This window comes from Gymnoscopelus braueri (genome assembly GCF_963280865.1).
Source record: "Gymnoscopelus braueri genome assembly, chromosome: 1".
Classification (NCBI taxonomy): domain Eukaryota; kingdom Metazoa; phylum Chordata; class Actinopteri; order Myctophiformes; family Myctophidae; genus Gymnoscopelus; species Gymnoscopelus braueri.
This window is the reverse complement of record NC_137603.1, coordinates 60,655,667-60,681,582: the sequence shown is the minus strand read 5'-3', so window position 1 is coordinate 60,681,582 and position 25,916 is coordinate 60,655,667. Positions and strand designations below refer to the sequence as shown.

At 40.3% G+C, this 25,916-nt stretch overlaps 1 protein-coding gene across 3 annotated transcripts in view; it reads left to right on the top strand.

Moving 5' to 3' along the window:
* The window catches only part of tcf12 (transcription factor 12), a 174,982-nt gene that overhangs the window by 4,648 nt on the left and 144,418 nt on the right, over positions 1-25,916 (top strand). For all 3 annotated transcript variants that reach the window (XM_080436664.1, XM_080436665.1, XM_080436663.1), the window contains exon 4: positions 24,781-24,857. In XM_080436664.1, coding sequence (XP_080292790.1) covers positions 24,781-24,857 — 77 coding nt within the window. The remainder of the gene's footprint in view (positions 1-24,780; positions 24,858-25,916) is intronic.

Here is a 25,916-nt window from a genome sequence, read left to right as displayed (position 1 = left end):
CAATTGTCGTTCACGTTTGTTGCAATTTTCTTCTTTAATCAACGTGTGCTTTAAAGCAATGGTTCTCAACCTTTTCAGGCTGCGACCCCCCCAAAAATACCATATTTGAACTGGGGACCCCCCACCCTGACAAGCACTTGGAATTGTAGGAGTTGAGGCATTACATTTTGTTTGGTTCCATAGATGAATATTGTGAAAATAGCTAGTCTACAAGCTCACAACGCCTCGCGTTACAAGGCGTTGTGAGCTTGTGGATCGTCTATAGAATTTCTTTTGCCTCTTTCTTATATTATTTGACAATTTGACCAGTTTTTATAGTATAGTTTGTTGATTACTTTTGATGCAGTAATGGTCTTTTTTGTTTTCTTTCTTTCTTTTTTGAGGTATTAAAAAGGTCTTAATAGTCCTTAAATTGTCTCACTTTCAGATGGGGACCCCCCAAAATCATGTGGGGACCCCAAGGGGGTCTCGACCCACAGGCTGAGAACTACTGCTTTCCAGCATAACTAGCCCTGCTTTGCTGTGAGCTGAAGCCAAAGACTGGGCTATAATTATAATATATCTGATGAGGAACGCAATCAGAGTTTTTGCTGTTTGTTTGACTTGCAGTGTAGTCTAGTCTAATGAGATTAGCACACATCTTGTGAGCTTCTGATTGATTCACAGTGATTTTGTGCAAGTTGTTAGCTTGTCCATTCATAAAGTCCTACAAAGAAACACAAACATTTAGTCAGATTTAGTCATACCATTTTCCAGTGGTGTAAAGTAACTAAGTACATTTACTCAAGTACTGTACTTAAGTAAAAGTTTGAGGTACTTTTTACTTTACTGGAGTATTTCCAATTGTCTATACTTTTACTTCTATACTCCACTACATCTCAGAGGCAAATATTGTACTTTTACTCCACTGCAATTATTTGAAAACTTGAGTTACTTTGCAGATATAAATTATTACATTAAAAAACATGCATTTACCACTTAGCCCTATTTTATACTTGAAAATAGCAGATCTACAAGCTCACAACGCGTCACAATGCGTCGCATCGTGACGCGTTGTGAGCTTGTACATTTTAGTACTTTTACTTTTGGTACTTTAAGTACATTTTTATACCAATACTTTTGTTCTCTTACTCAAGTCAATTTAGAATTCCGGACTTTTACTTGTAACAGAGTACTTCTACATTGCAGTATTGATACTTTTACTTAAATAAAACATTTGAGTACTTTTCCCACCACTGCTATTTTCCCCTTTTTTAACCCTCCCCCCACCAGAGAGTAATTTTATTCGATGGCCTTTATTTCATCTGTGAACATCTTCCAGTGAGAAACGGGCGTGTGTGTTTTTTCTGTTTGGATGCCAATCACTTAGAGTCCCTGCTTTTGTGGATCACTTCCTCGCTATAAAAGCTCCGGGACATTAATCCAAAGCACATCTATTGTCTGACGTGCTGCTAGAGAGAGCCAACAATCAGGCATTATGTTTTCTCAAAGCATGTCTTGTGTACAGGACACAAAGCCTTGTTGTTCCCTTTAGTTATGTGTGAAACCAAAGACACACATTTGGGGTGGAAACTGAACAGAACAGAACAGACAAAGACGGTCGGAGAGAGAAGCTCAGTTTGAGCTGCGAGCGAGGATTTTAGAATACCACACACACACACACAGGCACACAGTGAAATCCCCGAGGGTCCATTTGGTTCCATTTGTACGCTCTCAGAGTTAAATTAGCACTGAGGACTTGACTGTGCACTCAAATAAAACGGATGCTGTGCACGCCTCACTTCATTGAAGCAAATGACAGGTGGAATATGGATCTGTGGGTTGTTGTTTGGTGTTGATGAGATTGTGTTAAATAAAATAAATAAATACCATTAATAATGGGAAGTCATTAGGGTTAGTCTTTAGTTGTACTTGTCCGTATTCTTCAGTTTTCCCTCATACATAGTAAAACACTTCAAGGTGTTTTCTTTCTTAATGAATCCATTAGGAATTCCATTTAATTAGATTTAACTTAGTGTCTCCAGCTCCTGAGTTGTTCACTGGTTTTGGGGGAATAAAGGTTATGTCCAACTGAGAGTTAACACATTGAGTGCCAGAGGTTTTAAAAAAAGGGTACAGCCAGTGGCTGTTTTTAACCATTTTTGTACCTTTTTCAAGTAGTCACAAATTATTTTCAGTGATCACCGTCCTCACGGTGATCCCCTCATTACACACACAGGGGAATCGTAGAATCGGGGATTAAAAAAAACAAACATTCGGTAATCCGTTCCATAGTTGCAGCCAGTTGAAAATAGTCAAAAATACATAGTAAAAAAAAAAGTACACAGGAGCCGAGATACAGGCTTTTAAAGTAATACGTTTTTTTTTGCACTCAATGGTTGGATTACTCAATGTGTTAAGTTCTTAAAGAATCAAGAATGACTAGAAAAAGTGCTCCTCGGAGCACAGGTCTCCGCCAGGTCAGGTACGTTATTGTGGCCTCCTGGTGGCGCTATAATAGGCCAATGTGAAAAGGGTGCCATTTATTCTTAGGTATTTCACGGCAATCAGACACTGCATTCATGATTTGAGGCATTTTGTTCCAAAAATGTGTTTTGCTAAATTAGACCTGCTGGTGGCGCTATAACAGGCCAATGTGAGAAGGGTGGCATTTCTTCCTCGGCCTAGTGGGAATGTGCGTGTTAAAATTCACGGAAATCGCAAGCTGCGTGCATAGTTTGATGCTTTTTGTTCAAAAAGGACCAATCCTGCAAACTTTGGAAGCCAACCATAGGCAATGAGGATGGAATATGGGAAATCGGACAGATCCGTGTTGATCACATGACTATAGAGATACTGTGTACCGATTTGCATGACGTTTGGATAAAATCTGTAGGAGTAATGTAAAAAAATGGGTTTCGCACAAATCGGCCTCCTGGTGGCGCTACAACAGGCCCATGTGAAAAAATTGGGGCAGAGGTTCTGAATTGGCATCCAGGGAGTGTGTGTGCACAGTTTCGGAGCGACCGGGCGAACGGTGCCGGAGATTAGCTGCTAACACTCAGACAGGATGGACACACGGACACACACACACACGGACACACGGACGGACGGAGGGTAAAACATACTCTCTCGCCATGCCTTAGGCCTGGCGGAGACAAAGAGCGTTCATTTATCACTCACTCCATTCACGTATGGCACAAGCAGCCAAATGTTGGTGTGGCATGCTCCTCAGACTGTGCTAACAATAACAATTACCATATAGCAGCACGTTATTAATAATTAATGATAATACTGGATATCATGATAAATAAAATAAAAAAAGGACAGGGTAAACACATGAACCTCATGTCCCTATTCTGGGGCGAGAAGTTTGGCAAATACATCAGATCTACAAGCTCACAACATAGGGGTGTGCCGATATATCGTCCCGCGATATATCGCGATACGTTTTCGTGACGATATGTATCGTTTTGAGAAAAAAAAAATCGTAAAAAAAAAAATTTTTTTTTACAATAATAATAATCAGGCATGCAAACATCCCCGAGGTGAAAAGGGTGACAACATGTTTTTTTCGGGTCAGGTGTCACACTATTGCCCTATTTGGATTCAAAACGGCTATTGTTGCTGAAAAGCTACAAGTTTGCGTCTGAATAATGCAAAAACAGAATTATTTGTTTGCATTTTTTCTCCCCCATATATTTTCATAATAAAAAAGTGCGTATCGTATCGTATCGAAATCGTATCGAAGTTGTGAGCCAAATATCGTATCGTATCGTTTGGTGAAATTAGTGTATCGGCACACCCCTAGACAAACACATTGTGTTGCAACGTGTTGTCAGCGAAGAGATTTGGTGTAGAGGGAAAGAAGGAGTGTTCCAAGTGTAGCACCCTGGGGGACACCGGCCAATACAGTTGACTGGAGTCCCTCAGGGCTATACATTAGGGTCTTTTCTGTTTTCTGTTATTGTTTAGGAAAGCTTTTGCTGAAAATAGCCGATCGACAAGCTCACAACGCGTTGGTTAGAGTGGTTAAGAAAGACAGTTGGGGTAAAAAACCTTTAGCAGCAATGGGGAGTAATGGGAATGGGGGAAAATCATTCTTGAAGAATATGGAATTGCAGTACCACTTTCATTGGCCTGAAAGAGGTCACTTGGAGCTTATTTTAAAGAAAAAAGCCCTCTTCTCGAATCCCACCCACCCTGCCAACGCAAACATGCTCACACACATACACACACACACACACACACACACACACACACACACACACACACACACACACACACACACACACACACACACACACACACACACACACACACACACACACACACACACACACACACACACACACACACACAGATTATTAAACAACAGTTTGCTGAGACAAAAAAAAACTGCCCCCCCCTCTTCCCTGCACAACCCGTTTCTGTTCACTCACAGATTGTATCTTGGAATACAACAACATCTTGGGAATATATATTTTAAAACCACACATTAAAGGGGTAGTTCACCCCCCAAAATGACTTTTTTCTATCGATTAGTCACCCCATGGAGACTTGAATTCAGGGAAAAACATATCCATGAATTCAAGTCTCCATGGGGTGACTAATCGATAGAAAAAAAGTCATTTTGGGGGTGAACTATCCCTTTAACCCTGGTGTCTCTATTATGGGCATGTCATTATAGGTGAACATTTTCTGATTGTTTCTAGATTATAAAAAAAATAAAAAATAAGATAGCACTAGGTAACTATAACCCTTCCCAAACCTCCACCAAAGGGCAATCTGGCTTAAATGGATGCCTGCAAACCAAAGTATTTTATTTTATATTCATAGAAAATAGAGCCATATCATCCTCAATGAAAAACGTGTTTTCTAGCCAGTGCTGCTCTTTGGATAACAGGCAGCACTACCCATGATGCCAAGTGTGTAATGAAGACTAGTTGGTGAAAAGTAACTAAGTACATTTACTCAAGTACTGTACTTAAGTACAATTTTGAGGTACTTTACTGAAGTATTTCCAATTTTCAGTACTTTTACTTCTACTCCACTACATCTCAAACGCAAATATTGTACTTTTACTCCACTACAATTATTGGAAAACTTTAGTTACTAGTTACCTGTAGATTTTGATTATTATTACAAAACACACATTAACAACTTCAGCCCTATATACATTTCGGCCATTTGAAAATAGCCGATCAACAAGCTCACAATGCGTCGCGATGCGACACATTGTGAGCTTGTTGATCGGCTATTTTCAAATGATATTTTTATACATTTTGAACTTGTGAAATGGGACATTCTTTACAATGAGTACTTTTACTTTTAATACTTTAAGTATATTTTGATGCTGATACCTTAGTACTTCTACTCAAGTACATTTTGAATACGGGACTTCTACTTGTAACAGAGTATATCTACATTGCAGTATTTATACTTTTACTTAAGTAAAGAATTTGAGTACTTTTTCTACCACTGATGAAGACTAGGTGAAGTAGAGGGTGGAGCGTGATTTTTTTTTACCAAACTGATTGCATGCCGCCATGAAACCTTCTTTATTTATTTATGGTTTTGCGGTACACTGTACTCCCAGTTCGTAATATTTTGGCATCTAAGATTATCTTTAGCTGTCCAAGGTTTTATCAGGCCATCCAAGAACAGAACATAAACCTTTTTGGATGCTTTGGAAGTTGAGGCTGCAATCCATAACCTTTTTTTCTTTTTTTTTCTTTCTCTTTCATTGAATAAAACATTATTTTATCCAATCTGAGATCTTTAGAGTCTGTGGTCGGGTAGACCAGGGGTTCTCTCTTCAGGCCGCGACCCCCAAAATAATTATATTATTTGTCGCGGGGGGACGGGAGGCGCTGAAAGTTGGGGGGGGGCGGGGGAGGCGCTGAAAACTGAAAGTGTTAATAATGAAATATTTGTATCTTTTATCTTGAATTTAGTTAAAGATAGGGTAAGTGATATTTTTGGGTTAAAACTAAAATTATTTTGTTAAAAGGTTAAAGCACTATATTCTGATAGTAATCATTGCTATAGAGTGTTTGTTCAGTAATAGGAGTCTACCCGTCTCTCCAGCTCTTTAATAAACAGAAAATAAATGTTCCGGTAGGTGTCAAAATCTCAGCCAATCAGGAGAAAGTACCCATTTTTAACCTTCATTTTTATAGTGTTCCAGTTCCAATTTTGCCTGCTCATTTCTTAATGTCATCACTTCCAATTTCACTTGTTTAATCTATATCCTGATTGAGTTCTCTATCCTGATTGGATAAAATTGGAAATGAAACTGAAACTGAAACGAAAATGCATTTTCTGTTTTATAAAGAGCTGGAGAGACAAGGAGACTCCTTTTACTGAACAAACACTCTATAGCAATGAGTACTATCAGAATATAGAGCTATTTAACACTTCTTTTAACCAAAGAAAATCACTTACCCTACCTTTAATTAACTGATAAAACATGAATGAATAATAACATGAACAAATATTTTGTTAAAATATAAAAAATATAAAATAGTTTTTTTTTAAACTTTCTTTCCCTTCACATTCACCAAACAATCTGGCGACCCCCCCCAAATTAATTGTTGACCCTTCTGGGGATCGCGACCCCCAGGTTGAGAACCACTGGGGTAGACAAGAGGTAATATTGCGTGAAACTCAAATGGAAACGACTCTCCTTTCCAAACGTGCTCTCTACTGTTATAATAGCGCCACAGTAAAAATGCCCGGGCTTGTGCAGGGGACCCGGGTTCAAAACCTGTGTAGGACATGATAGTAGGAAGTAGTAGGAAACCTTGTATGTCCAAAACCATTCCTTCTTTATCATTATTATTTAAAAAAAGGGAAATAGTGAAAATAGCTACTTTTGTGCGACACACATTCATTCGTAGGATGAAATAGAACTTTCATTTACAGGAAAAAAAATAAAACATGAAACGTTGAAAATATGCGGTTTCTGCCCAGCAACAGTTGTAGATCAGCTATTTTTTTGAAAATGTGTCAGCATTTCCCCCTGTAATGACATGATGCCCAAAATATGGACGGCAGGTTGTTAAGTGGAAGTGGTTAAGCTATAGGGCCTGCACTCAGTGGCTTCCAAAATAGACCAGCATCAGCACACACGGTGCTTTTTGTTTGGAACAGAAAAGAAACGGAGACTGTCAGGAGAATGGTCTGTTGAGCTAAAGCTCGTGGTCATTGAAATGTACTGTCAGGTGACAAGTATCCAGCTTTGTCATTCAGAAATGTAACTTACAACGTTTAAATGTTGGTGTGTTTTTGTCATAAATCTGGTTTTAACCGCTATCGATAGACATTTAGCGTGCTCTAGTTATTTCCTCAATGTTAATCGAGGAGATACGCTGTTTTCCCTACTACTCTCATAATGTGATTGTTTGATGGAAAGCTTGGTAGTAATGTATGACTTTATAATTTGTATTGCAAATATTGCAACACCATATATATATAAAAAAATATCTATCCCACTGCAAATGTATTAGGTGAGGTCCATAGTGGAGATACAATCCTCGTCTCTTCAACCTGTACAGTACGTACGCTCTGCTTTCTCTGAACCTCTTAACCTATTAAAACCAGGAAAGCATATGTGTCATTTTAGAATTTAGCTATATAGATATAGCGATACATTTAGCTATTTGAAAATAGCTGATATGTAAGCTCATAGCGCGGCATGAAGTGACGCGCTATGAGCTTTTTTTTTATCGTGCAAATCTTATATATATAATTTTAAAGCAAATTATATATTTTATAGCAAACATTTTTAAGTTGGAGGAAGAGGCACCTTTTACTGTGTAAAAGTGTTTGGTAACATAAGGCAAAGTGTGAACATTGATGGGGAATGAGGATGTGGATGAATGCGTTAGTAATGGGCACACCTAGATAAATCTAGCAGAACGACACTGGTGAGACCCTTCAAGGCCTCTCAAAAGCGTCCCGGAAAAAGTGGGATAGGGGAAAAAATAACACAGGTGGCTCTCACGAAGACGTATAATTTCTTCCCTCTTGCCTTTTGATGTTGGGAATTTGATGAGGTCATATGCTGTTAGATGTGTTCTTAGTGAAGCACATTGCTGTTTGCACTGCGTGCGGTTTCTAGTCACATTAGTTGTCCCATGTTGACATAGCAGCAGCATTTCAAAATACATTTAGGCCTAGTTGTAGGCAACTGTTGTTTGTTTGTTTGTTTGTTTGCTTGTTTTCTCCACAATTAGTTTTTTTCTTTTTTGCCAATTTCCCCCATGTTTGTATAGTCCCTGTCACTGCCAACCTCTACACGGCAGGGGTCTTCAACAGAGGGTCCGGGACCCCTAGGGGGGTCTTCAGAGTTACTACAGGGGGGCCGCCAAATCTTGGTGTGATAGGAACTCTTTTTTTTATGGATTAATTAACAATTATATATCTTTTTTTTTATAGCTTGCCCCTATCTTAAAATGAGCTGAAATGTTTTGATTATGTTGGCTTGGGACTCTCCACAAAGAGTGCCTTGGTGTTTGTTTGTGCCTGTTTGCCTTTGAAACAAAATTTTTGAAGATGACAGCCATGAACAGCAAATAGGGAAGATTGCTTAGTTTAACTTTGTAGACACAGTGATAATGCTACAGTGAAATGCTTTGAAATCAAATTCTGTGTAGTGAATAGTTCCTCCTCAATAAACGTGTGTTTGCATCGATTGGATATTCCCCTATATCTTGTCTGCAGAGATATGCAGTGATGTAAAGTAACTTAAGTACATTTACTCAAGTACTGTACTTAAGTAATGGAATACTAATACTCCACTACATCTCAAAGGCAAATATTGTACTTTTACTCCACTATAATTATTTGAAAATGTGAGTCACTAGTTACTGTAGATTTCGATTATTATTACAAAACATACATTAACCACTTCAGCCCTATATACAGTACATTTCGGCCGTTTGAAAATATCCAATCTACAAGCTTACAATGCGTCGCGTGTTGTGAGCTTGTAGATCTGCTATTCTCCAAAATATTTTCCAAAATATTTTGGTATGATGTCCCTATAGTGAGGGGTTGTCTGGCTTGGCTTAACACATTTTCTATTGACACGATAGTAGCTGTTAAATTGGAAGTGAAACACCTAAAATAGCTTCCTTCTTTGCATAAGATATGTTCAAGCTCTGCATCGCTTTGGCCTTGTTGCAGGCTTTTGATTACAATATGCAGTCATTAATTTATTAACCATTTCAGCCCTATTTAGCAAACATAGCCGCTCTACAAGTTCGCAACACATTGTGAGCTTGCAGATCTGCTCTTTCTACTAAATATAAATGTATTATTTTATTTATTTTTGCCTATATGCCCAAAATAGGGATGGCAGGTTGAAAGCGGTCAAAATCTGGAAAAGTCTGTCTACTGTATCTTCGACAGCAGTATTTAACTGAAAAAGTCAAGCCATTGTCGTCGCAATGGCATATTTCCACCAACAACCAGTGGTGGAAAAAGTACTCAAATGCTTTGCTTAAGTAAAAGTATCAATACTGCAATGTATAAATGCTCTGTTACAAGTAAAAGTAACTAGTAACTAAAGTTTTCAAATAATTGTAGTGGAGTAAAAGTACAATATTTGCCTCTGAGATGTAGTGGTCGTAGAAGTAAAAGTACTGAACATTGGAAACACTCCAGTAAAGTAAAAGTACCTCAAAATTGTACTTAAGTACTGTACTTGAGTAAATGTACTTAAGCTACTTTACACCACTGCCAACAACATCCCTTTACTAAGGACCCACAAGAGAACAACAGAGTCAACAACACCACCTCAGTGCAGGTGTTTCAATACGCAATACATTGTTTATCAGACTTTTCTATCAATGTACGTATAAGATTATAAACTATTGTAGCCATGCACTGACTGTCCTAGATGCTGTGTGTACTGTGCTTTGCTCTTGTATTGCTTCAGGGCTTTACTTAACCCATTAAACCCGGGAACGCGTCTGTGTAAACACTTAAGCCTTTATTTTATACTTTGGCTATTCAAAATGAGCTTAGTGCGGCACCGAGTGCTTGTAGATCTGCTATTTATGAAAAATCTTGACAATTTGTGCAAGTCGTTGAACAAAGAAATCTTAAAATGACACAGATGCGTTCCCGGTCTTAATGGGTTAATTCCTCATGTAATGTACTGTTGTCAAAATCAAAAGGATGACAGTTTGCTTTTCAGATTTCAGTTTTTTTTTTTTAAATCCTGGTTTTGTTTTCTGGGATTAGGCCGCTTGAATATGTATCTGTTCTGGAAAGATTTGTGTTGCCTAAGGTGTAATCTTCAAAGGCCAAGTGCCCCTCAAACTAACTTTCACCAATGAACAAAGATCCCTTTGATTTCTTAAAAACACACGAGAGACAGTTGAAAGAGGAGATATCGTGTAATGACTTACGAGCTTTGAAAACACGAGAAAGCTCAAAGATATCAAGTCAATGGAGCCGCACGCAGTAGTAGTACCTGGGCAAAGCCGAATCTATATTTAGGTCAAATCCTCCTTTTGACTGTCACATGCAAATGAATATCGCTTCGCATACGGTTTTGAAAAGGAGAACATGCAAACCAGTTGTAGAACAGATGAAGCCGTGTTGTCTTTGCCGGCGTGTTGTCTTTACCAATTTTTTTCCCCTCCCTTCCCACTGATGTTTGGATATGGTATTATGCACTTATTGTGAATTACTGTGCCACACCCATTACATACACTTGGTTTGAAGTGGCATTTAGGCTTTTGTTTCTCTGTTGCTCAGGCCTTTAACGCCATGTTTCTAAACATGTCCAAAAGCTAACATATATCAGAGTCATTTGCTTGTTCTCAAGGTTCTCTGATAGGATCTTTGGCCAGTTTGAATAGACTTGTTCCTTAACCCATTAAGACCGGGAACGCATCTGTGTGTCATTTTAAGATTTCTTTGGGCTATTCAAAAATAGCAGATCTACAAGCTCATAGCGCGGCACCGAGTGCCGCCCTATGAGCTTGTAGATCTGCTATTTGGGAAAAAAATCGTGAAAATGTGTGCAAATCTTTGAATATGTATTTTCTAAAGCAAACTTTTGTAACTCAAATCTTTGCTTCTGGGGATTCTATAAATGTCTTCTAAATCTTCTAAATCCCAACAGTTTTTTTTAAAAATGCTATAATCAGTGGTTCTCAAACGTTAACAATGCAAGGACCCCCAAAATGATATGTATTTGGCCGTGGACCCCCCTTTAAAAAATGTTGTTGTTCCAGGGACCCCCAGAAGCAAAGATTTGAGTTACAAATGTTCGCTTTAAAAAATATATATATATTCAAATATCTTCACAAATGTTCAAGATTTTTCAAAAATAGCAGTGAGCTTGTATATCTGCTATTTTTGAATAGACCAAAGAAATCTTAAAATGACACAGATGCGTTTCCTGGTCTTGGGTTAAGATCTAAAGGATTATTTTGCATAATTTACACTGACTGTAAAGCTTAGAATAGACTCAGAGATGGGTAACAAAGTCCATATGATTTTATTTGTCCTCTCTACAAATATATTCTGTGCGACCCTTCCGTCTAGCCGTTGGTGCGGGGCTCTCGTCTAGTAGCCTGTAGACGTTCATTGCAACAGCGGTGCGCGGAGGCGAAAACGAAAGCGAAACGTACCGTTGTCTTGACGGAGAGAGCATGGTCGAGTGACCATCAGTTTGTATTGAGAGAGAGAACGGAGAGAGCATGAGAGCATGAGGACCCGTATGAACCACGCAGACTCACAAACAAACAGCCACGCATGCGCGTGACTCTCTATTGTATATTAGGATTAGACATGGTTGAAATTGAATGGCTACAGCTTTACTGAGTTCAATACTTAGGACTATTTTAAGTTGACTATAACTGATCCTTATCTTATGTGAGAGTTTATTTATCACTGCTATTTTTGCCAAACGTTTGCCCCAGAACTAGGGTTCAAGAGGTTAAATGCTTTTATTGTTATTATTATAATTTTTTATGTCTGTAGCTAAATGTGCTTGTAAAATGTAGGGCTGGACAATTATGTCTAAAACGATCAAAATTATTTATCATTATTATTATTCAGCCATTTCTGAGAACAACATGGTTTTATTGCTCTTGCACATTTTGAACATCGATGGAAACCAGCCTTCAGGGTCTGCTTGACCACAGGGCAGTTGTGGTCATGAAATACTCACCAGCTGAGAGATCCCTCCCCTCTTATGTTTTGCAAATAGCACCGTTTATCATTTTCTTAAAAGCCCTCGCTGCTTACAATGTTTACTAGAGATCTTTCACCAAATGAAAAGCGATGACCTCACTTACCTTATTTCAACATGTTTGAGGTCTGGACGGATATGGAGATATATTATGTCCTTGTTGTGATTTGTAATGTAGCGAATTCGCTTTTGGCCTTCATTCGCATTCATTATGTTGCGTGAGGACTTTTCAGATAGTTCAAACGGTTAAGGCTGCAGCATACTCCAAAACGAACACAGACGTTGTTTGGCTAGGGTATAGATCAATAAGAACAAAATGACATCATAAAAACTTTGGCAGTGCCTTTTAAGAACCTGCAAGACTTTCCAACAGGCCGAACATCATGTGATGTGTCAGGAGTTCAAGTGAAGATCTAAGGTGGTAAAAGAGCTGTACAAAACGCCTCAGTGGCGTTGTGCGGTCCGCCTGGAGTGAGCCGCACTGTTGCTTGGCGTTCAGAACTCAGAGCTAATACACTAGGAAAGTGCTTTTGTCCCTAGAACTTTGTTCGCCGTCAGCAAGCCCTGCTGGCGCCAAACAAAGTTCCTGTTCAGAAGAACAACAGCGACAGAGAGCCAACTATCATTGGCTCATTGAGAGCACAGCCCTCGCCTACCTCTGTATATAAATGCCTCCCTTGTCGCTGCCATTTATGACTCTGAGGAAGATGGAAAGATCAAAACGTCAGTCATTCCTTATTGTACTAGCACCTGAATAAAAAGGCTTTAACTGTCAGAGCTGCTCATAGTGTCAATTCTCTTCTGCAACTGTTGTTGTCCCTGCTCCTGTGACGCACCGGACTAGCCGTATTAGGCTGAGGCGTGCTGGTAGACTTCCTTTCTAATAAAGTTCTTGTTCATTTGGAGTATACCAGAGAGCCTTTTGTTGTTGCTTATTTGCGGCACTGACATGATGCGTTAAGCACAGATCACTTTATTCAAAACAAATTATCCCACGATTTTGTAACCCTTTTTCACCCTGTGCCAATTGTCTAAGTGATCCTGGGCGCTACACTCACCCCACCAGCCTAGGGAGCCCAGGGCCGAGCTCATGCCTCCTTCAATGCATGAGAGCCAACTGACCTTCTTGTCACCTGACAGGGGAGAGTTTCCCCGGTAGGACTCTAGAGTAGGCCCACAGATCACTTTAAATCCAAAATATTTCCAAATAACAAGATCCCTTTTTATCTCCATATTCTAACTTTTTGTGTTTTAACTTTTTTGGTAAATGAACGCCCTATTTGATCATACTACAGCGTCACACAAAAGCAGCCAGAGTAGCAGATCCACAAGCTCGCGTTTCGAGCTTGTAGATTTGCCACTTTTGATGCTTTTGAATTTGAATCCTGAAAAATAACAGCTTTGGACATGTGAGGTTTCCACCCGACAGAGACGATTTGTTACAACTATTAAAATTCTGCGGGTGACATTTGTTCTATCTATCATTTGTTCTATCTATTCTTGAGGAGGATGTACACCGAATAATGCATACGATGTAGAATTGCTCGAGTTAGGGAAGTCGTGCATGTGTCACATCCCACACACGTGCATTATGGCTATAGCGTCTAACACTACTGTTAGGGAAGCAGAGGCCAGGGCGGCATGCTCGAAACCAACTGGTCAGACAGTTAACATGTGAATAACGAGCGATTGACCGGAGCACCAGAGCAGACCGTATACACACAAAGCATGAATATCAACAACAGCCGATCAATTTTAATTAACCCATTAAGACCGGGAATGCATCTGTGTGACATTTTTTGATTTATTTGGCTATTCAAAAATAGCAGATCTGCACCGAGTGCCGCACTATGAGCTTGTAGATCTGCTATTTTTGGGGAAAATCCTGGATTTTTTGGCAAATCTTTGAATATAAAAAAAATGTAAGCGAACATTTGTAACTCAAATCTTTGCTTCTGGGGGCATTCTACAAATGTCTTCTAAATCCTAACGTATGTTGCTATGTTATCAAAAATGTTATCAAAAATGATATGTATTTGGCCGTGGACCCCCATATCAAAATGTTATGTTCCAGGGACCCCCAGAAGTTGTAACGAGAGTTAAAAATGCTCGCTTTAAAAATCTATATATTCAAAGATTTGCACAGATTTTCACGATTTTTCTAAAATAGCAGATCTACAAGCTCGTAGCGCGGCACTCGGTGCCGCGCTACGAGCTTGTAGATCTGCTATTCTTGAATAGCCAAAGAAATCTTAAAATGACACAGACAGATGCGTTCCCGGTCTAAATCGGTTAATTGTGAACGCAGCGATTGTGATAATCGCACGATATAAATTGTGCAGTCATAAATACTATGTGTATCTGCTGCATCTCTCTGACAGCTGTAGCAACAAGATCATCGATATGAAAGTGTAGCATTACACAGGCCTGTGTGAGGGATTACAACTGTGTACAACATGGTCAATAATACTGAGCTCAATTTGTGTGCAGAGCAAGTGTGGCTGATTGTCAAAACACCAGGTTGTATGTAATCGGCTTATAGATGTTTTTTTTGTTTTTTTTAAGCTACAATCCGTACGTTTTACGTCCTCTTCCGACGGAGAGAGGTAATTTCTATCGCTCCCATCCTTTTCATGTCAAGGGCCACCCAAATGTATTTGGCTGGATCCCCATCTAAAAAAAATATATTGTTCCAGGGACCCCCCAGATTCAAAGATTTGAGTTAAAAATCTATATATGTATTCAAAGATTTGCACACATTTTCACGATTAATTTGTCTCCCTGCTCTTCTATTGAGACATTTAGATGGTGTCAAAGGTCATGTCTCACCTCACACAAATTTTGACCTGAAGGTCAAGAATCAATGTATCCCCTGAGCAAGCAGGCCGGCTCTATTAGCTCAATGGTAAAAAATGTCAGCGCTTAAAGGAGAAATCCGGACATTTTAAGTGTTATCTTTGATGTGTCGCTTATCACTCACCATCCTTGAAAGGGACGTTGAGTTGTACTACTCATTGTAGAGTCTCATGATACTCAAACATGCACTGAAAGTTCCTGAGAGGCTAATGCTAATGCCGAACGAGCTAACGCTGTTTGCTTATTTCTCTCCCTGGCAACACCGAGTTGCCAGGTTCTGGGAGAGAAACAAGCAACCAGCGTTAGCTCGTTCGGCATTAGCATTAGCCTCTCAGGAACTTTCAGTGCATGTTTGAGTATCATGAGACTCTACAATGAGTAGTAGTAGAGAAAAAAATAACTTTGCATCGGTTATAATAGACGAATTTCACTTAGGCACGCGCTCCCATTATGCCAACGGAGGGCGTCCGAAAAAATGACGACACGGGACTCTCTGAAATAACTCAACGTCCCTTTCAAGGATGGTGAGTGATAAGCGACACATCAAAGATAACACTTAAAATGTCCGGATCTCTCCTTTAAGCAGGAAACCAGGTTCAAATCCAGGGTAGAAGAGGAAAGTTACATCGTGCAGCTTTAACCGCTTTCACTTTCAGGACATAAAAACAAATAGCAACAATAGCCGATCTACAAGCTCACAACTATCTAGCCGATCTACAAGCTCACAACTATCTAGCCGATCTACAAGCTCACAACGCGTCACTTTACAAGGCGCTGTGAGCTTGTAGATGATCTATTTTTGGCAAAGAGATTTGCCCCTCATGCGACATGTTGTGAGCAGGTAGATCGACCATTTCCACTATTAGTATTAAGTTATTAAATATGTCCGTCATCTCTTTGTATATTTAGGTCATTTCTCATATCTGCCCTGTGCCTAAAAGCCAAACAGAAATGTAATTTGTATTCATATACCCGGCGAAAACACAATCACATCGTTAATCGCAAATATTTGTGTAACATGTAGCATGATTTCTCGTCATGTGAAATGTCATAATCGTGACAGCCCTAATTGCACTGACTGCCCGCCCCATACACATGAAACTTACTGCCTACTGTACTGTATGCCTTGTTTTGGAACTTGCCTTGACCTATTCATTGAGATTCATCACCCTCCCTTCACTAAGGAGGAGGACAGGGGTTTGACTCTTCTTGACGTTTCCTTTGTCCTCGTATGCACTGACTCTGGTGTTAACCGCTTCAGTAACGTCCTGGCAATAGCCTCTACACTAGACTGAACACAGTTCTAGTACAGTGCAGCCATTCCTTATGCGCAAAGGGAAAATGCATTTCATGCATGTTCGTTCAACGGCTCTAGTGTGAGACAGACAGACAGACGTTAACAGGAATTTGCGCCTGGACAAAAGACTAGCGTTGGCATCACTTCTGTTTGGCATTTTATCCATGACGTCGATGCAAAAAAGAGAAGATGGAAAGAAATTACGATTTATTTTAAACCTACTGAAAATAGAACTTTCATTCATTTATTATCATCAAGCTGAGCAAACAGTTTCAAAATAGCCGCTCTACAAGCTCACAATGCACCACACAACGCGCCGTGTTGTTGTAAGCTTGTAGATTGGCTATTTTCCTCAAAGAGATTTTGTGTAGATGAAAATACTAGAGGATCTAGTATAGAGCCCTGAGGGACCCTAGTCAACTGTGTATATAGGATTGAAGTGCTTTGGATTTTATGATTGTTTGGTTTTTCAATTTAAATTTAAATTTTTGTAACCCATTTTTTTTTCACCCGGTGCCAATTTCCTAAGTGGTCCTGGGCGCTACACCAGCCCTACACCAGCGCTACACCAGTCCCCCACAGCCTAGGGAGGCCAGGGCCGAGCTCATGCTTCCTTCAATGCATGAGAGCCAACTGACCTTCTTGTCACCTGACAGGGGGGAGTTTCCCCAGTAGGACGTAGCGCGTGGAAGGAACACGTTATTCCAACCAGTTCCTTTCCCCTCCATCAGGCGCCCCGGCTGTCATGGGGGAGGCGGTATAGCGACCAGGATTACTACATGTTTTTGTGAGGGTATTAACTACCCTAGGAGACACGGGGAGAACATGCAAACTCCACACAGAGTAGGCCCTTTCGCCAACCCCACCTAGGGTTTGTTTGGTTTTTCATTGAAACTTTAATTTGGATGGGGCGGAAATAAACTTTGTATGAGCTACAATCTCGCTCATACAAAGTTACTTTTATTATTTTTAACCCATTAAAACCGGGAAATCATTTTTTGCACAAATCTTCTCTTCTGGCTGGCACAAAACATTTTCAGATGGGGGGTTCCACTAGCCTGGTCTAACCCTAACCCTAACCTTAGTGGGGGAACATAGAACCCGGGGAACATAGGGATGACCCCGTTTATTGTCTGGCCACGCGAGCCTAGGGTTCCGCGGCCAATACATATAATTTTGGGGGTCCTTGGCATGAAAAAGTTTGAGAACTACTGATTTAGACATTTGTAGAACCGGCCTCAGGTCTTAATGGGTTAATTTAGATGGGGGGGAAATAAATGTAACTTAGTTTGTATACATTAAATAATACATGTCATGCGTTTACCTCCCCTTGTAGTCTCCTGATAGATGGTCTTTCAGGCCTGGTTTGAAAGAATCCAGTGATCCACATTTTTTAAGGGATGGTGTCAGGGTATTCCACATTTTGGTGGCAGAGCAGTAGAATGAGATTTCTCCCATGTTTGTTCTATAGATGGGTGGTACCAGATCGTTGTCGCTCCCTCTAGTGTTGTGGCTGTGGGTGTCACTCACTTTGTAGAAGTGGCTAGTCAGGTATGAGGGTATTGAGGGCAATGCCTGGTCAATGAAGTATAGGTGGCTAATGGTTATGCAGGCTCTCCTGACATCAAAAGTGAAACCATATCCATAACTGAAACTCATGAAGAGTGTCAAAGTTGAATTAAACCGATAAAACCGGTAAAGCATCTGTGTCATTTTAGATCTTTGTGTTGGCTATTCAAAGATAGCAAACTGCAAAAAATAGATGATATACCAGCTCACAACGCGTCACATTGCAAGGCGCTGTGATTATCTTTTTTTTGGCGAAGAGATTTGTCGAGGGTAAAAAAGAAGGGGACCAAGTATGTAGACCCCCTGGGAGATTCCGGTTTGATTGATTGAATACTTTCGTCAGAAATGTAAACAGCACGTGGTACAGTCAGACATTTAGACTAAAAGGAAAACACAAAAAGTCCCGGGGACTTGTTTCCATTGTGGTCCTATGTATTCAATGCTACAACATGGCAATTTTTTTTTACACAAGCTAGAAAAAGTGCTCCTCGGAGCACAGGTCTCCGCCAGGTCAGGTACGTTATTGTGGCGTCCTGGTGGCGCTATGATAGGCCAATGTGAAAAGGGTGCCATTTCTTCCTCGGCCTAGTGGGAATGTGCATGCAAAACTTCAGGAAATTGCATGCTGCGTTCACGATTTGAGGCATTTTGTTCAAAACGGACCTATCCTGCAAGTGCAAACTTCGGAAGGCAATCTTAGCCAATTAGGATGGAATGTGAAAAATCGGACAGATCTCTGTTGATCACATGACTATAGAGATACTGTGTACCGATTTGCATGATGTTTGGACAAAATCTGTAGGAGTAGTATCAAAAATGTGTTTTGCACAAATCGACCTCCTGGTGGCGCTATAACAGGCCAATCTGAATAAGGCCAGAGGTTCTGAATTGGCATCCAGGGAGTGTGTGTACACAGTTTCGCAGTGAACGGGCCAACGGAGCCGGAGATTAGCTGGTCACAGACAGAAGGACACACACACGGACACACGGACACACGGACACACGGACAGGGTGCAAAACATACTCTCGCCATGCCTTTCAGCCTGGCGGAGACAATAATAATATGTCATCAATAAATACAAAACACTATGTACAAGAGAAAAAGGAAAATGTCGGCCGAGAATGACACCACCTTTTCTGGGAAATAGTAGCTACAATCTTTCTCATACAAAGTTACATTTATTTCCCCCCCATTCAAAGCAGAACTTTCCTTGTTCCTATTTGTTTTCTTTTAATCCAACACACGTCACTGTTTCACCCTACTATGAACTTGGTTCTGCCAGACCAGTCCAGTAGACCTGTTAGCATTCTGGTGTTTGTGTTTGCAGCTGTATTTTAGCATTTTGTGCCAGTGGTGCATAATGTGAACTTGCTGGTTGGCAGTAAAAGGAGACCGAAGACTTTTCCATGCCAAGGTCCCTCAAATACGGCTGCAGCAGCCCCCCCCTCCCCCTTATTGCGAAATGGCATACAAATAAATAAATAGCTGATCTACAAGCACACAACGCATTGAGACGCGACGCTTTGTCAGCTTGAAGATCGGCAATTTTCACTTATGAAAATGTTGCGAAAATTTAGGTTAAACTGGCACAATAATCTTAAGGACTGCATTTGAGTTTAAATTGATGTTTGTACATTATCGTCTCTGTCTGGTGGAAACCAAGACTGTGACTTTTCAGGATTCAAATTCAAAAACGGCAAAACTTTTGATACTTTTGTGTGACGCTGGAGTAGGATCAAGTAGGGCGTTAATTTACGAAAAAACATTAAACGTTAAAAAGTTTAAATATGGACATGAGAGGTTTCTGACCGACAACAACGTTATAGTATGAGTCTTTGTTTTCCTTCTCCTTTCCAATTGGTTCCCCCCTGGTACCCCCTAGCGACAACCCCCCCCCCCCCCCCCGGGGGGGCCACAACCCTCACTTTGAAAACCACTGCCCTAGTGTAAGTTAATAAATCTAGTGGTGAAATCATCGGGGGGGGGCTTCAGTTTGCCTTACAACAAATCACCCTTCCTCTCTTCCTCTTTTTCAAAAGTGCTCTGTCGATTTTTGAAAATAACCTTGAAGGTGTTATCATGAGCGCGGCCAAAAAAGAACGCTGCCTTGAACTGAGCTGAATCGACTGCCCTCTCTCGTTCTGTTCTGCTGTCTGTCACTCCGGTTGTCTTGGCTCGACGTTGTCTTTGGCCTGGAACCAGGAAGCCCACTCATTTTGAGAGTGTGAGATCCAGGACTAGGCTGCGCTCTCTCTCACTCTCTCTCTCTCTCTCTCTCTCTCTCTCTCTCTCTCTCTCTCTCTCTTCTCTGCTGTGGAAAATCTGGTTCTGCACTTGGAGTCGAGTCGTTTGTTCCATGCATGCAAATGTTTTTGCTTGGATTGTGTGCTTGCTTAACCATGCGGTTAGGTACAGCGAGGAGGTGACACCTGAGGCGCTGAGCGTTTTTTTGTCAACATTTCAGGCTAAAAGCATATCCCGTATATCGCTGGTTCTCAAATTGGGGGTCTGTCCGGGACCCCCAAGGGTCCTGGAGTGGGTTCTAGGAGGTCCCCTGTAAAATGACCAACAGTATAAATAAACATATTTTCACTTAAAGCTCTATATCCTGCTATAGATATTGCTATAGAGTGTTTGTTCAGTAACAGGGGTGTCACGGAGCAACCCGTGCCCTATAGACACTAAGGACTCCACAGTGTAAAACTGGACATTACAAGCACACACTGCACAGCTGCTTCTAATAATTGACTGTCATCAAGCTGCCTTGGAGGTGTGTCTGTTCAGCACCCAGTGTTGCAGGCTATTATATATTTTCTGTATTGTCAAATGCTATGGTCATTGTTTTGTGAATTATTTGATGCCTAGAAATGCATTTGAAGTTGCCCCGAAAATCTGTAATTGCGTAGTCTAACTCATGGGCCATGGTTTGCTTGGTTTGAGTTGATGATGATGCCAATTACTAATTGTGGGTGGGTCTTACCTGGTATATAAAGTAGGCTGGAAATGTAGACAGGGGACAGCTCAGAGTGAAATGGTCAGTTTACTTGTAGCTGTGTATTTGTGGCCAGTATTTATTTTTGAAGTAGTATTATTTGCCTCAGACCTTGACTGTAACACTCCTGCATGGGGCTCATTCCTAGTTTTGGAGGTAAATAAAATACCCCAAATCTACATTCTTGGACTTTGTCGATTCTTGGAGCCTTGACCATCCGGCCAACTTTACAAGGGGTCTTTTTTCTGTCTCTCCTGCTCTTTCATGAAAAGAAAATATATTTTCAGTTAGGTGACAACATTTCAGCCAATCACGAGAGAGTACCCATTCCTTTAGTGTTCCAGTTCCAGTTTTGTCTTCTCATTTATTTATTTGTGTCATGATTCACTTCCGAATTCACTTGTTTAATCTGTATCCTGACTGAGTTCTCTAGTCTATCCTGATTGGATGAAATTGGTAACCCGACCTGAACTAGGGTGACCACCTCCAAACAGGCCCATTGAGGGACAGATTAACCGTCCGTCTAAGGCTTGAGGCGCAACGGTAGAATCCCTTTGGACAGATTAACCCGTTTCGCGGGACATCGTGGGACGCATGCACGCGTGCGCAGGTTCGTTTTTTTTCGCGGTTCTGGGCGGATTGGGTTCGTTTTTTTTCCAGTTTTTGGTTTCTTTATTTTGGTGTTAGGATTAGGAGTTAGGTTAGGGTTATGTTATTTAATTCGTATTTTTGCCTGATTTTACCAATTTATTATCACAAAAACAATTTCTGCCTAATAAAATATTCAAACAAAATGGGTTTATACTAATGTATTTTGTGGATTATATTAGACAACAACTAGACCGTTTCTCAAATACTAATCATTGTTTATTATAACAAACAACAACTGGAGTGTTTTTCAAAACATCACATTGTTACAGATCGCCATAGAATAAAGTAGCCCAGTAGCCTACTGAGAGAGAGAGAAAGCGAGCGAGTGAGTCAGCGAGAGAGAGGGGGGAGACTCACCAGATCTGTATGATAAGCCATGCTGCACGTTATGGTAGACACTGGTTACCTCCGCTGCGGTGACTTTATCTGTGTTGCTGTCTTTTTGTGTTGAAAAATAGCTTGTCAAGCTAGTGTTGGCCTTTCTTTGCTGTACATTTTTCTTGTGAGCTTCACCGTCACCATGCCTCTTAATATCATTCTCTCCTCCATGGGTGATAGTGAAGTTCCGACGACAAATCGTACACTCTGCCTTGTTTGGGTCGTTTGACACAGATATCAAACATGTATATTTACTCTCCCAGTCTCTGTTATATGAGCAGAGCCTTTTTTTCTTAGCAGCAGGAGTTTCCACTGTTTCCTCCATTTTCGCTTTGTATTTTTGCCGCGCAGCGATGACACTAGTCCGCACTGTTGTACGTGAGCTGCCTGTCAGTTGTGACCTGTGGAGTGTGGACGCGGAGTCGCGGATGTTGATGTTTTTTGGTCCACCCTCCACTCCCCCCCAACCAATGGCGTTCCACAAATACATACAGCATTGACCAATTACATTTATCCAAAAATAGTATTTCACAGATATAAGAGGGTATTGCAAGTTAACTTAAAAATGTAATGAACATTTTTTTTTTATAGAATATATATATATATATATTTTTTTTCCCCCATAACTTTGATTTTCGGGACATTGCCCTGCTTGTGCGGGACGTGGGACAGAGGGTCCAATTTCGGGACTGTCCCGCGAATTTCGGGACGGGTGGTCACCCTAACCTGAACATGCATTTTCTGTTTAATAAAGAGCTGGAGAGACATGGAGACTCCACACACTATATTCACCTGTTTCCTAGGCTGTGTGTTTTCCACTTCCTGTCGATTTCATTGGACATCATTGGTCATCTGACCAGTTTCATTGGATTTCATTGGATCAAATCGACAGGAAGTGGAAAACACACAGCCTAGGAAACGGGTGAATAGCAGTGAGTACTATCAGAATATACTGTAGAGCTATTTTTATTTGAACCAAAAATACAACAATCACTTACCCTAACTTTAAGCCCTATTATAAAAAACGTGGGTCCTTGGCCAAATACATATACATTTGGGGGTCCCTGACATGAAAATGTTTGAGAACCACTGCCATATATTACAGTTATGTTTAAAAGTTCCGTTGTGCATTCCTCGCACTGTTCTTTTTTGTTGTTGCCTACAATTTCTGAAATCCGATCTTTTTTTCATTTGAAGGTGAAATTGAGCAAATCATATTGCATTCTACTGAGACCGAAATGAAATTACACTTGGAAGAATCAATATGTTGGAAAATGTTGATGGTTAAGCGGCCCCCGCAATTATGTTCTGCTCATGTTGACTTGTGAAGTGGGGATGCTGTTACTACCAAATCACATTGTCTCAAGCAGCGAGAACAATCGAGGCATCATATCTTCTTACTGACTATGTCGCATAAATCAGATTTTGAAGGTCAGATATTATATTTGTCATCACATACCAGATGTTCGAGGTTTTTGCAATTTTGTCAAAGAGTTATTGATTTTATTTGTTTATCTGTTTTTCCCTCCCATTGACTTTCAGAACATGGAGGTTTTTTGTTTAATTTCAAAATGAGTTTCACTGCTCAGCTGTTCCGTTGGAGCCGGGTTATATATCAATGCCAGATCACAGAGCTGGAGTTGCACTCTCTTGTACTTTTTTCAGCGTTAATGTTAAGGGATGCACTTTTTTGTATGTCGTTGCCGTCGTGCAGAAAAACCTCTTATCTCCATATTTTAGCTTTTTGTGTTTTTACGTAAATTAACGCCCTACTTAATCATAATACAGCGTCACACAAAAGCATCGAAAATAGCAGTTGGGCAAGCGCGCTTCGCCCCACGTTTTGTCGAACTGCTATTTTCGATAATTTTGAATTTGGATCCTGAAAAGTAACAGTTTTGGACATAATGAGGTTTCCACCCATTTAAAATCACAGAATCAAACGTTTATGGTCATGATTCATGTCATGTCATGATGGCTTGATTCGAGGCTTAAATTAATAGATATAAATATTTTTGGAAATGTCAATGGAAAAATGCATTGAGTTTTTTCTTCCGGCACCAAAAAAAACAGGAAGTGGGCGGGAACTGCGACGCTCTATAGAGTTTAAGCTTTAAAGGTAGGGTAAGTGATATATATATTTTTTTTTTTGTTAAAAAGGTTAAAGTACTATATTCTGATAGTAATCATTGCTACAGAGCGTTTGTTCGGTCACAGGGGTCTCTCCAGCTCTTTAGTAAACAGAATATAGTACATTTTCAGGTAGGTGACACATTTTAAGCCAATCAGGAGAAAGCACTGAAAATGCATTTTCTGTTTAATAAAGAGCTGGAGAGACATGGAGACTCCTTATATGGACAGGACACTCTATAGTAACGAGCACTATCAGAACATAGACCCATTTTGCAATTATTTGAATAATTGCAAATCACTTACCCTACCTTTAATTTAAGACATTATTCTTGGGGTTATTTCCGGGTGGCTGCCCACTTACTTAACCGTCACTATTTTTGATATCTTTTTCAGATTGTACAGTGAATACAGACATGAAAGGGAGGATAACGAATTGTGACAGGCTTAACATAAGCTCAACTTGAACTCTACAGTAACTATTCAAAGTACATTACCTTTTTAATAAATTAATTTCAAAGCGAGTGCTCTAGTGGTCCGGTGAAGTGGGGGCGCTAGCGCTACTCCCTCCCGCGTTTAGCGACCAAAATGAAATGCAGGGCGGTTATGAAATCGTCCCTTCTGCTGTTAACCTCATTTGCATGTGTATGGCTGGCTCTGTCTACTTCTGTAACTGATGACTGAAGTTGTGCCTCTCTCCCTCTTGACAGGTATAGATGAGAGGCCCAGCCAAGCGTCCTGGGCCCCAGGTGGCCAGTCGTCCAGTCCCTCGTACGAGTCCTCTCGGGTAAGATAGCCCCTCACCTTATACAGTGCCTCTGGCCATGCCTTCGTTTGTTTCTGCTCCACAGCACCTCATTTAACATGCATTACATTAGCTTGATACATTCATAATGCACTTTATTCTCACCGCACCACCCCGGTCATGTTACATGAACTGTAATTTGTGTTGCTTTTTTGCATGGCTGAACATTCAAACGTGAAGTGTTTGAAAGTGAAGTAATGACACAGTCTTTAAATGATAATAAATGAGACATAGCCTAAAGAATAACAAAAGATTAATCAAAAGAATTGTAGTAAGTCAGAACTGGCTCATTTGCATCTCATGATGTTCAGCCAAAACAAAGTCCTAATTTGCTTGGTCAAGCCAGGTCTTAAAGCTCTTGTATTTTGAAGCTAATTAAAGGACGACTTCACCCATTTTCAACCTATCATAACCTATCACTAATGCTCATGATAAAATGTTAGTTTTTTTCTACTCTGTCTGCGTCTCATCTCATAGGAGGGTTGTGGACACTGCACTTCAGAAACCCGCAGAAACATCATCGTTAGGCAGGATTTTTTTTTCAAACAAGATTTGAATTCTTTATTTAATTTTGTATTAACGCAAGAACAATGGCTTCCATCGTAGCATGCTAACTTTCCAAGGAATAGAAAGCGTGCAGTTTCTATTAGCTTGGATTCCCCATCGATGATGTCACTGGTAGGCAGTAGGCGTGTTTCTGAACTGTCCACAGCTCTCCTCTGAGACACAGATTGAATAGACAAAACATTTACCATAATTATTATAATGAGCATTAGTGAGGAGGACCAATTATATGAAGACACTGTAGGTTGAAAATTGGTGAAGTCGTCCTTTAAGTGTTCAAATATAGGTTTTTGAATGTAGTTTGAAATAATAAAATAAAAAAATGCATCCTTTTAATATTTTGTAGAAGTAAAGCGGTAGGGTTAGTTCTCACTGCAAAGAAAAAGCATGATTTAACTGAAACGTAATTTGCACGTTCATTCAGAGAAAACAAAGAACTACAGTTGCATTACCCCTAGATGATTTGAAATGAATTGT